Consider the following 13,903-nt stretch of genomic DNA (forward strand, 5'->3'; position numbering starts at 1 on the left):
GTGTTACTTGGAATTGAATTTAAAACTAATTTAAAATACAAAATAATGGAAGTGTGAGGAGGAGGAGAAGAAGAAGAAGGACAACAGGAAATTGCAATTAAGGGTCAAAGTTCAGTTTCAGCAGACGGGATGAATTTGTACTGACTGTTCTGTGCTAATCAAAGAAAAAAATAAAGCACAAAGAAACATGTTAGTAGTACATAATAGTACATAGTAAATAAGTACTACTATTATATTATATTATATTATATTATTATATAATATATAATATATATTATATATATATATATAATATATAATATAATATATAATATATATAATATAATATATTATATATATACTATTATATTATATTATATTATATTATATTATATTATATTATATTATTACTATGTACATAATAGTACATAGTAAATAAAAAAAACAAGGCCTATAATATCTTGATTTAAGATGAATCATATCTTTTAAGGCCTTACAGTTACTACACTATTAATATTCTCTCCGATATTACATCGGGTAATAGGCTTTGGGCATTTCTTGACCTTCAGTCTCATTATAATCTTCCTTGCACTTTATTCTTTTTTTATTTGCAACGTCGTAGTACTCGTAGAGGTGAAGAATTAAAAAGCCATCCCATTCACAAAATGTGTACATCCAAGACCACTAAGGGCTTGGTCTCTAGTCTTTATACTTTTATCACCAAGGCCGCAGAAAAACCATTGCAAGCCAATGTCTGCTAGAGTAGGGATCTTTCCATTTCATAAACACGATTCAGACGGACAAGCCCGTCTTTATTATCACACGAACACTTCAACACATGCATGCGGCCACAACAGACACACATGCTGACGGTGGCCGGTGAAATTTGTCCTCTGCATTTGACCCATCCAGGCTGGTCCTTTCCTCCGGGGGGGCAGGCCAGGAGCAGTGGTCGCTTTTTCTTTCCAGCGCCCGGGGACCAACTTCAGATGTTGTCGTCACTGGTCGGATGACGATCTTCTGCATGTTTTTAGTGGGGGGGTTATGTACGGAGGAACCCCCTGGGGGGGCACGGGGAGAACATGCAAACTCCACACAGAAAGGCCCTTTCGACGAGATAGCCCACCTGGGCAGTAGGCACTGAAGATATTGGGGGGGTCACAACTCCAGCGCCCACAGCGTCCCAGGCGAGAATCGAACTCAGGACCTTCTAGCTGTGAGGCGACAGCGCTACCGACTGCGCCACCGTATCATCTAATATAATCCATTGGGATATGGTGTGCATTAATAGCATTTTATCTTCCAGGAACCCGAATCACCAATTGATCTATTATAACTATGCCCATATACTATACTGTACCCCTCGTAAATGATTTCAGATGAAACTATCTCAAAGCCCTAACTGTACATTATGCCCCCTGGCAACCCCTGGTACATTTATACTGTACAATATGGTCTGGGAATGCTCGGCCATTTCTGTATTTTGGAGAGAAGTTGCCAGGACGATGTCCGTAGCGCTGGGAGTCACTGTTCCTTGTTCTCCCGTGGTTGTGTTGTTGAATGATTTCACTGGGTTGAATGTATCCTTGAGGCAGAGGCGTTGGCTGTTGTTGGGCTTTACTGCCGCCCAAAAAATGGTAGCTCAGAGATGTCTGTCTGTCTTTTTATTCTCTTTTTGCTGAAGGGCATATGTAGTACTGTGAGCTACTATCTGTGTGGGTTTGTGGGTGGGTGGGTCCTGCAGGGAGGGGGGATTATGTTCTGAGTGCATCTGCTTGTGTATGTAGCATGTATAGGTTTTCTTTTTTGTAGATGTCTTATGTAGATGTTTTTTGTTTGTTCTGTATTTTTTTAATGATTTTTTTTTTAAATAAAAAAGTTATTACATTTAAGCAATATCACACGAGAGGGAGTGCGGTTGTTGGCTAATATCGTCACTGCTGTGATTCGGTCGCAGGCACGAGGCCGCAGGCAGAGTGCCTACGACCGAATCACAGCAGTGACTCAGCTTTCTGCTTTGCCAAAAATGTAGCCTAATCAGCCTAATTAACTGCAGGCTGTCTACTTTTTGTCATACACATAGAGGCCATTTACACCTGGCGTTAACATGTGTTTTCTGCCATCAGATTGCAATCAGATTGTATTTTATCACTTCAGCCTGATTCGATTTACACCTGGCGTTAACATGCGTTTTCTGCAATCTGATTGCAATCTGATGGCAGAAATGGTTGTCCTTTCAATCCACATACAGTTGCGTATCCAGATTGAGAGGACACATTGCATTTACACTTGTGTTCAATGTGTGCACAATGCATCCCTGACCACCTCCGGAGGTGGTTTGGCCGATCAGATTGCAATCTTTCTTCAATGCGTTTTGGGGGTGTTTACACCTGGCATTTCAAGTGATAAAACAGAATCTGATTGCAATCTGATCACAGAAAACGCATGTTAACTCCAGGTGTAAATGGCCTCATTGATTTGCACGTTTCCATTGTTTGCCTCACAGTGTTTGCTTCATTTTTGTTTTTCTCCAAATCGTCAAGTTCTGCAGGTGAAATATGAGCAAACCTGGAGGTTTCCGCAGAAGAATGTTGCTCCCCCTCGTCCTCTTCTGATGAGCATTCATAGTTTAAGTCAAAAGTTATGTTAGGAAATAAATCCATCTTTGCGCTCTCGGTAACTGTGTTACGCTTTGTGAATGACGTTCAATGTAACGTGGCTGGTGTTTGTTTTGTTGATTATAGCAGCTGTGAAACATTTTAGACAACAGCACTCCCTCTCGTGTGATATTGCTTGAAGCGTTTTGTTGATTAGAGCAGCTGTGAAGCGGAGTGATCTACACACAGTGAAGCGCCAGTGCGTTATCATGAAATATCGGCACTGGTAGGATCCCTCTTGTCCAATCAAATTGCTCGGCCGGAACTACCTGTTGTATAATATTAGTTATTACACGGCCTTGTTGAATACTCGATTCTGATTGGTCATTCAGCTAGCTGTTATTTCTGTATAACAGACCACAGCAAGGTATATCAGACAGTTGCCATGCACGACCAGTCATATCAAACCGCACGAAGAAATCCACTCAATTTAGCAACAGCTCATTTGTGACACCCCCTGGCAAAAAAAAGTTAGCTAGCAACAGGTAGCCACCTCTTTCTTGGATACTATTGCTCTCTTCATTAGAAAAATATCAGAGGAATCCAGGTATGTTGCTGTTTCTACCCAGCTGGTGTGTTAGCAGCATGTCCAAGCTAACGCTAGTTAGCAAATGTAACGTTATAGGGTTCCATGTCGCTGTTCCGACCTCTCGCTGTTCCGACCTCCCCTCTCCCAGCCCCCATGCCTAAACCTAACCTCCCCCAGACCCTACCCCAAAACCTAACCTCTCCCACCCCCACCCCCACGCCTAAACCTAACCTCCCCCAGACCCTAACCCAAAACCTAACCTCTCCCACCCCCCACGCCTAAACCTAAGGTCGGCATAGCGCGTGGACACCACGTTATAGCAGATAGAGGAGGGGCCTGAGTCAGCCTGAAGGGCATTATCCCTTATTTTAAGATGTTTGCAGGTTCATTGAAGCACCTCTCCAACACCACACACACACACACACACACACACACACACACCACACTTCGCTGAATACGTTTTTTTTAAAGACCTAAATGGTCCCTCCTCACCTCGTTCTTTTCTAAGCTGTAGTCCTCCATCATCTTATCCCCCTGTTCCTGGAAGGTGATGATGATGAGAGCCACGAAGATGTTAACGAAGAAGAAGGGGAAGACAACGAAGTACACCACGTAAAAGATGGACATCTCCATCCGGTAACCTGGGCTCGGGCCCTGATTCTCATAGGTGGAGTCCACCGAGTGCTTTAACACCCTGCAAGGGGTTAGAGAGGGGGTGGGGCAGAGGCGGTTACACAATTAATTATATAATTGAATTCAGTGAGCTTTTACACATTCTAACAATATATGAATTTTGGGTCACCACCAGAGCTTAAATTAGCTTTAATCTGTATTTACATTTTGTACTGTGGTAACATATCCACATTTTATTCGAATATTAAATAACTAGGCGCGCTACGCACGCTCGATTCCTAGGCTCACCCGCTGCGCGGGCTCGCTAGTACAAAAGTGTTTGTACTTGTTAATGAGGGGGGTAAATATTGGAAAGATGTGGTTATGGATCAAATGATAACCTTGATTATTATTATTGTGATCACAATGATTAATCGCGATCATTAGTCTTGATGATTTCAGGAACAAAATGACTTTACTGCACTTTGGCAATCGCAAATAATAGCTTGACCAGGTTTCGTGGTTACAGAGGTTGTTTGAAAAAATAAAGATATTGCTGCAATGCCAGTATTCTACCATTAACAATATTGAAACATATATTAATATTAATATTATTAATATTAATATTAGTATTCTACAATTAGCAATTGTGGAAGTTGAAATCACAATGGTTATACTGTACAACATTATTTGTCCACTGACCAGTTATGTGTTATTTCCACCATCCAGCACCATCGTCCCAATAAATAGTTTATTGAAGTTTATTGAAAGTTTCTGGTACAGGACTATAGTCCTCTACACCAGACTCACACTCAATACAATAATAAAAAGAAGTCACGTTGTAATATACAGTTAAAAAACAAAACAACACAACAACATATAACATACATTAAAACAAAGTACCAGAGCCAAATACGTGGTCTAATAAATCAACAGCCTGCCCTATAGTTATACAAGAAATCCTTTGTTAACCAGTGTTTATCTACGGTAATCTGTTTTTGAACGTGTTAACAAATAGTCAGGGCATTTCATGACGTTAGAGTGAAGATTTGGATGGCGTACGCACGCGCGCGCGTGTGTGTGTGTGTGTGTGTGTGCGCCTGCATCTCACTCACTGCGGCCACCCCTCTCCAGTAGAGACAGTGAAGAGGGTGAGCAGGGCCCAAGCCACGTTGTCGTAGTGGAAATCGTACTTCTTCCACTCCCGCTTCTGAGCCTTCACCTCATCCCGCTCATACACCAGGTACTCGCCCCTGACCAATACACACACACACACACGCACACACACGCACACACACACACACACACACACACACACACACACACACACACACACACACACACACACACACACACACACACACACACACACACACACACAGACACACACAGACACACACACACACACACACACACACACACACACACACACACACACACACACACACACACACACACACACAGACACACACAGACACACACACACACACACACACACACACACACACACACACACACACACACACACACACAGGGTTTACAATGAAAACACTTTATCAAAACAAAGTCAACACAGTTAGACTTGATTTGCACAAACTTAGCCTCATATCTCCCTAAGTCCCTCGACTCCTCCTCACCCTGCAATAGAAAGTCCTGTAGAGAAACCTATGAGCCTGCTGTCTGGATTCCCTTGTACCCAAAACACAGAGGAATAAGAATTCCCAGCAAAGCCCTCTAGATGGCAGCATCAGCATAATATTGGTTTAATTTCTTAGGCAAGAGACCTGCATAAGCCCATTAGGGTTTCTTGTCTCTGCACCTGCACAATCTTTTCATCCATTTGTATCCTTTTGTTTGTTCTTGATTTTACTATGTGCAAAATAAAATAAAATAAAATAAAATAAAATAAAATAAAATAAAATAAAATAAAATAAAATAAAATAAAATAAAATAAACTGATACAATGCTCTTAAATTGTCTTAAAGAAAATGTAAAATCGAGGCTGATGGGCTAGTAAACCCTCCCTCCAGTCATTCAAAGACAAACACAGAACATGAAAAGTGGCACTGATTTAACGCACTCTCAGGTATTGCATGATAAACACTTATGGTACTGAAAGCAAAGTACTTGTGCTACTTATGGTACAATCTGGGCAGCCAGAGTCCATCAGTCTGATGACTAATAATACTCTGGGACAGACGGCGGATATTTTGGGGTTTCCAATGTAGAACGTGTCCGCCAAGACTCCAGCCATTGCTTACAGTCTAGAAACAGTAAATAAATATAAAATAAATTTCAGCCGGTAGATTGCTCCCCCTGACATACACAGACAACCAGACGCCCCTGTGGGTATATCCTGTGGGCTCTGGAAAATTAGTGAAAATGCTCAAAAACCCTGACGGTGGCTGGTGACTTTTCATTTGAACCTCCGGCAGGGAATGAGTTAATGAAAAAACACTTTGTGGAGCTGACAGAAAACTCCTTGTGTTACCAAATTAAAAGCACATTTTTGGTACAGAATGAAAAGTATTTGTTGAACTGAAATGACCCTAGCTGCACAAGGATTCCAAGATGTATTTCAGAAGATTTCTCCCCGCGTCTGTGTTTTCTCACACTGCCAGGTAATTAGCAAACACCACAGGACTATAGTACTTGCATGGCGTGTGTTCCCTGTTTCAGAACCAACCTGCAGTCACGTGCAAACTCCTTGGATTCGTCCGTGCAGAAGAAGAAGCGCCCCTTGAAGAGCTGCACGGCTACCACAGCGAAGATGAACATGAAGAGCATGTAGACGATCAAGATGTTCAGCACATTCTTCAGCGAGTTGACCACACAGTCAAACACAGCCTGTAGGGGGCAGAGAAACATTTACTGGCGCAAAAACATTGCACTTAAATACACTGCAAAGACTACAGCTGAGACCTCGGACTGAGGATATACAAACCAGATACATGAAAGCAAGCAGCGTTTGCCTTCCATTTTCACACCACTCTCGCTCACCACTGAAACAGTTTCTTTATATAGCTACTTCTAATCCAGAATATGTCGCATGTAAACGTTTGTGAATGGCGCTGGTGTTGTCAGCCCTCGTCTGCTCTTTTGCATGTGGAAGGAGAAAGGAAGAGGCGGAGGTGGAAAAATAAGGAGAAAACACTAAATGGGTGATATGATACAGCGACAGGCTCAAGGGGCTTTCCTGAAGGCCACGTCGTTAAGATATTTTTATATTAAGATATTTGTGTATTGGAATGATCAGATGTGATGAAGTTGGAAAATTAGAAGTTTTGTGCACTGCGTGCCCTCTCTTCTTCTCGTGCTCTGCATGCTTCCAGCTGGCCAGTAGAGGCTCTTGTCTTTCTTTGGGGATATTCAGTCTTTACGTAGTCATAGAAGAAAGTATTCTGTGGGTCCTGGAAAATTTGTGAAAATGCTCAAAAACCCTGGCGGTGGCTGGTGACTTTTCATTGGAACCTCTGGCAGGGAATGAGTTAATGAAAAAACACTTTGTGGAGCTGACAGAAAACTACTTGTGTTACCAAATTAAAAGCACATTTTTGGTACAGAATGAAAAGTATTTGTTGAACTGAAATGACCCTATAGCTGCACAAGGATTCCAAGATGTATTTCAGAGGATTTCTCCCCACGTCTGTGTTTTCTCACACTGCCAGGTAATTAGCAAACACCACATGCTAATGTACTTGCATGGCGTGTGTTCCGTGGTTCAGCGTTTGCCTTCCATTTTCACGCCGCTCTCGCTCACCACTGAAACAGTTTCTTAATATAGCTACTTCTAATCCAGAATATGTCGCATGTAAACGTTTGTGAATGGCGCTGGCGCTGTCAGCCCTTGTCTGGTCTTTTGTGCGTGCAGGTTTTGTGCGTGCCCTCTCTTCTTCTCGTGCACTGCATGCTTCCAGCTGGCCAGCCAATCAGAGTGATTTATCTACCAGCTGGCCAGCCAATCAGAGTGATTTCTCTCACCGACGGCGATTCGGCTGAAAAAGGAGCTGACAAGGCCGACGAGTGCCAATGGAACGGGACACACGGCAAAGACTCGGGTGACAGACGCACACCGACAGCCCAGACATCGCTTTGTGTGTCTGGCCCTTTAAGGCTGGTGGAGCCATAAGGTTAAGCTGAGTTCATCAGAGTTGCACTGTGTACTGTAATAGGGCTGTCGAAATTGCCCCAAAATCATATTCGAATATTCCCTCTTAACAAAACATATTTGTTTGAATATATTCGAATACTAAAAATACTAAAATACTACTTTTATTTTGGTCTATTTATTTGAACCTAATATTTTTATTTCAACCTATTTTTTTTGTTTTCATATTTATTCAGTCAGTACTAATACAGTAGTAGCCTACACTTTTGTAATGTTTTTAAATAACCAGGGAAACGATGCATGTTTATATAATAATAATAATAATAATAATAATAATAATAATAAATGTATTTATTATTTAAATTTATAATTTAAATAACCTGGTTGCATCAAGTTGAAACTGTTTGAACTTCCCCCGCTCCGACCGACACTGAATATTTTGCAACTAGGTTCATATCCAGCACCTATGGATCGCCGATTGAGCACTCTGGGATTTATGGCGACAAATTCAAAGAGTGCTGAAAACTGCGGTTCAGAGGGTCCGTCTGGATACCAGGCTACTATCAAACAACAAGCAATCCTGTAACGTGACTTTCAGTTGGTGCCGGATATTGGACTACTACAAAAACCTGATAGCGTAACTACCCAAAATGGATGGCATACAGTTGTGACATACATCCAAGAAACCAAAATCAGTCATCCAGTATTTCACCCACGCAAACACTCACACACACACACACACACACACACACACACACACACACACACACACACACACACACACACACACACACACACACACACACACACACACACACACACACACAGAGAGAGAGCTCTTACCTTTAGCTTGGGGAGTCGCTTGATGGTCTTGAGAGGACGCAGCACCCTCAGCACACGAAGGGACTTGATTCTGCTGATGTCTTCGCCCTTGCTGGTCCCCCTACAGTTTGGCCAAGGAATAACAGCAGTGTCAAGGCAGGGGAGGAGTCGAGGTAGAAGGTGGGTGAGGCCAAAAGGGGCCCTTTACCACACCCTACTGGTATTAGCATTAACCCTTTTTCTAAGGGAGGAGAGTGTGCCCTCAAAGTTGAATCATCACCAACAAAACAAGGTATTATGTCATCAATGATCAATCTAAAGCTGCTTTCACACATGTCTGGAATTCAGGAGTTATCTAGAGGCCATCCGTATGGCTGTCTATGTGTGAACAGATTTTCTTGGCTCATGCGCGCTCCCGCGAGCCTCCTCCTAGACGGAGGGAAGTGTACCCCCAGCCGCAGTGCCAGGAGCGGATTGTCCCCCCCCCCCCCCCCAGAGCTCCGTGAAGTAGTCAGCTCAGTGAGTGCATGAGGACACAGACAGAAAGCCATCGTGACAGATTATTATTATATAAATAGTCGATGTGAATGAGCGAGCAAAAAACACATCATGCCGTTTGGTTTCCAAATGAAGCTCAAACCTGCTCCGTGTGCAACAGCCAACATGTTGCTGGGGATTGAAAGGCTCATGGCTCTGATCTGATTTCATGTCTGCTTCGCACAGCACACACATTTAATAAGCATTTTTGGACGCGAGGGTCGTCCCGCTTCCCCGTATTGGACATGGCTAGGTAGGGTATCTGGATCTGGTTGCGTTCATGTCTTTGGTTTAACGTTTACACAGCGTTTGTGAAGATTCAATGGCAGAACCGCAAATTCCAAGTAGCGTCAAGTCAGGCAGTATAAAACGAAAACTTCCGGGTATAACCTTCGCAATAATGGCAATTAAATAAAGTAAATGCACGTGTAATGTTTTTTTGTGTGTGTTTCGAAAGATACAGAACGGAGATAAACTGGAAGAATATCTGCTCCCTTCGAAAAGTCAATTTTAACCCGTAGTGAGTCGACATTCAGATTTTTTGTTACTAAGTAATACAACATTTATTTTATTTTGAAGGTAAAAACGTCTAGCTTCCTGTATTCTGTATAATTCTAGTAGGTTTGATGCATTTTAGGACTGAACATAGCAAAGACCTGTTTTGTTTGTAGTGCTTGCGACTTGAGGAAATCGATGCATCTGGGCGTGAGTTGTAGGGTTGTTTAATTAACTAACGTTATGCGCAAACGATTATATGCCGTGAACGTTAGGCAGTTATCGCCCATTATGTATTTTTAGTTTTCACAACCCCCCATTGTGTGGTCATGCCCAAATTCCCCCACCCCCGCCCCCGTCCCCTCTCTACTTTACAAAATCTGCGGAGGTGCTACTCATGTGAGAATGCAACATGCCTCATGTGTGAAAGGGTACACTTCACGTATCATCCGGGGCAGGCTCAGTGGGGAGCAACCCTCACCTGATCCGGAGTTCATGTGTGAAAATAGCTTAAGTAAAAGCAAAACACAATATGACACTTGCAGTAGTCTTGCATAAAATTGCATATTGCCATAAACGTCGTCGATGCAGACAATCAAAGCTCTTACAGTCTCTTCTGCAGAAGAAAGAAACTTTACGTGTGCGTCAAACATGAAACCAGTGTGAAATAAAGCGATCAGTTGCCTGATCGGATAGTTTCATGGAACATCCAAAAGCAGCACTATCATCATCATCATCATCATCATCGTCGTCATTATCACCTTCATCATCATACACGAGACATTCAGTGCATATCGACAGGCATCTCCCGGCAGAATGCCCAGCCAAACCTCTTTCTTTCTTTTTCAGTGAAACGCTCTTCAGGAGAAATGGGGATTTTCGATATGGACACATGAGCACGTGGGCGTTTCGGTATTACATGGCTAGGATTATGTCGGTATAATCCTGGATTTGGAAAAACACGAAATGGACTCTGCATCTGATACGTTTCACATAGCTTCCTTTCAGTTGAATCCGGGCAGCGGCCGCAGCCAGAATGACAGTAAAAGGGGGGGCGGGGACAAGAAATGGAGGCTATGCGAGACTCTTGAGACATGTGATGCCGCTCGCAGGACCTAACATCACATGACAGAACACAAACACACACTTCCACTAGAGATGGAATATCGCATCGGGTGCCAAGACTGACGCAATTCACATATCGGATATGGGACTGACGTCGCCGATCCACGTTTCCGATCCTGATTCCATTCATGCAGTGGCTTGTGCTGGACCATAAATCCACCGTAACGTAACATGAAACAGTGCTAGTGAGTAGCAGTTGTGAGCTAGTAACGTTAGCAGTTAGCTAAACTCAACAACGTCCTATCATCCTTTAGTTTCGGTGATAAACTGTAGTCTTATAAATATTTTTGGGTTTGGTGTTCAATTGTCGGTTTGTTGAAATGTTATTTTCAATCATTTTGAGTGGATCAATTGTTTTGGAAATATCCAATGATCTTTATTAATTGTTGAATTGAATATTGTGGAATATTATGAAGCAGGTAACTAATGCTATGAGATAATTGATGATCAAACCATACTAAATGATGTCACAGTAGGAGCCAGCTACTATGTAAAGGTGGAGGCTGCAGCTCCTCCGGAGAGTTGCCAGGAACAACTGGTATCGGAATCAGTATCTGTATCAGCAGATATCCCAATTCAGGTATCGGAATCGGATCGGAATTTGAAAAAAAGTGGATCGCTGCATCTCTACTTTGCACCAATAACGACGAGGTGGGGGCGGGGGAAGGGGGTTGGGCGGGGTGTGTGTGGATGGACCACTTCAGGGCAGTAACGGGGGGGGGGAGTCTGTGGATGGACCACTTCGGGGCTAAAAGACAAACTCCTTGGCTCGCGTGCATTTATGCGCTTGTTCTGTCCCCGAAGCCCATAATGGAACGCTCGGCTCTTGATTTGTGTGGCCATGAACCAATATCACTGAGGGAAAATTGGGGGGTGTCAAGGGAGTAAATGGCGGAGTTGATCTTTACTGTAAGTGGATGGGCCATTTAAAAAAAAAACAAGGACTGGATGCCCGCCAAGACGGAGCGGAGTGGAGGTCGTCTATCAAGCCCCGCTCTTTAACTATGAACTCAGCTGCCGTGGCAGAACGCGTAAGACAATTCAATTCACGGATGATTGATTGAGTCTGGGCCTTGGCAGTTCCACGTGTATGTGTGTGTGTGGGGGTTCGGGGAGGTACGTCTTTGTGTGTACATGTGTGTGTGTGTGTGTGTGTGTGTGTGAGAGAGAGAGAGAAAGAGAGAGACTCAATCGATAATCAATAGGCCTTGAGTAGACTGAGGTCTCTCTATCACAGCAGCTTGAGAGTATTAAAGTAAAGCCCAGTAAGGCCCAGTAAGGTGTTAGGAATTAACACCAGCCCTACACGCACACACACACACACACACACACACACACACACACACACACACACACACACACACACACACACACACACACACACACACACACACACAACTGATGTAATAAGAAGTGAGTACTGTATGTCTAGTAGTAGTACACACTGTTCTGTTGTAAAAGTGGTGCTGCTGGTAAAACCTGTTATTTATTTAAATTAATGCTAATTTCCAGAAATACAGTATGTACTGGAAATACAGTATGCAAATACAGTATGTAAATACAGTATGTGCTGTAAATACAGTATGTGCTGTAAATACAGTATGTAAATACAGTATGTGCTGTAAATACAGTATGTAAATACAGTATGTGCTGTAAATACATTATGTAAATACATTATGTAAATACAGTATGTAAATACAGTATGTAAATACAGTATGTGCTGTAAATACATTATGTAAATGCATTATGTAAATACAGTATGTAAATACAGTATGTAAATACAGTATGTGCTGTAAATACATTATGTAAATACAGTATGTAAATACAGTATGTGCTGTAAATACAGTATGTGCTGTAAATACAGTATGTAAATACATTATGTAAATACAGTATGTAAATACAGTATGTAAATACAGTATGTGCTGTAAATACATTATGTAAATACATTATGTAAATACAGTATGTAAATACAGTATGTAAATACAGTATGTGCTGTAAATACATTATGTAAATACATTATGTAAATACATTATGTAAATACAGTATGTAAATACAGTATGTGCTGTAAATACATTATGTAAATACAGTATGTAAATACAGTATGTGCTGTAAATACAGTATGTGCTGTAAATACAGTATGTAAATACAGTATGTGCTGTAAATACAGTATGTAAATACAGTATGTGCTGTAAATACATTATGTAAATACATTATGTAAATACAGTATGTAAATACAGTATGTGCTGTAAATACATTATGTAAATACAGTATGTGCTGTAAATACAGTATGTAAATACAGTATGTAAATACAGTATGTGCTGTAAATACAGTATGTGCTGTAAATACATTATGTAAATACAGTATGTGCTGTAAATACAGTATGTAAATACAGTATGTGCTGTAAATACATTATGTAAATACAGTATGTGCTGTAAATACAGTATGTAAATACAGTATGTGTTGGGGAAATGTTATCGAGTGAAAGAGTCATTATTTGCCTCGTGTGCAAATGAGGAATCAATAGAGGGCCAAAGTCACGCCTCTTGGTTGGGGCATGGGACCTATAAGGGATTTCATTCTGCATTCATGTCCACAGTTTTGGTCCGTGTGAAATGTTCTATGGCCTCTCCTGATTCTGAATATAGCTGAATCGCTTGAGGTCTCTCCTGATTCTGAATATAGCTGAATCGCTTGAGGTCTCTCCTGATTCTGAATATATCTGAATCGCTTGAGGTCTCTCCTGATTCTGAATATAGCTGAATCGCTTGAGGTCTCTCCTGATTCTGAATATAACTGAATCGCTTGAGGTCTCTCCTGATTCTGAATATAACTGAATCGTTTGAGGTCTCTCCTGATTCTGAATATATCTGAATCGCTTGAGGTCTCTCCTGATTCTGAATATATCTGAATCGCTTGAGGTCTCTCCTGATTCTGAATATAACTGAATCGTTTGAGGTCTCTCCTGATTCTGAATATATCTGAATCGCTTGAGGTCTCTCCTGATTCTGAATATATCTGAATCGCTTGAGGTCTCTCCTG

General features: G+C 41.8%; 1 protein-coding gene across 1 annotated transcript in view; it reads right to left on the minus strand.

Moving 5' to 3' along the window:
• Positions 1-13,903, minus strand: part of cacna1ab (calcium channel, voltage-dependent, P/Q type, alpha 1A subunit, b) — a gene marked incomplete at both ends in the record, with an annotated part of 374,254 nt that overhangs the window by 80,248 nt on the left and 280,103 nt on the right. The window contains 4 exon segments of the mRNA XM_083635466.1: positions 3,658-3,859; positions 4,893-5,030; positions 6,464-6,624; positions 8,729-8,828. Of these exon segments, the coding sequence (XP_083491592.1) occupies positions 3,658-3,859; positions 4,893-5,030; positions 6,464-6,624; positions 8,729-8,828 (601 nt within the window).

This window comes from Poromitra crassiceps (genome assembly GCF_964638095.1).
Source record: "Poromitra crassiceps genome assembly, chromosome: 4".
NCBI lineage: Eukaryota > Metazoa > Chordata > Actinopteri > Beryciformes > Melamphaidae > Poromitra > Poromitra crassiceps.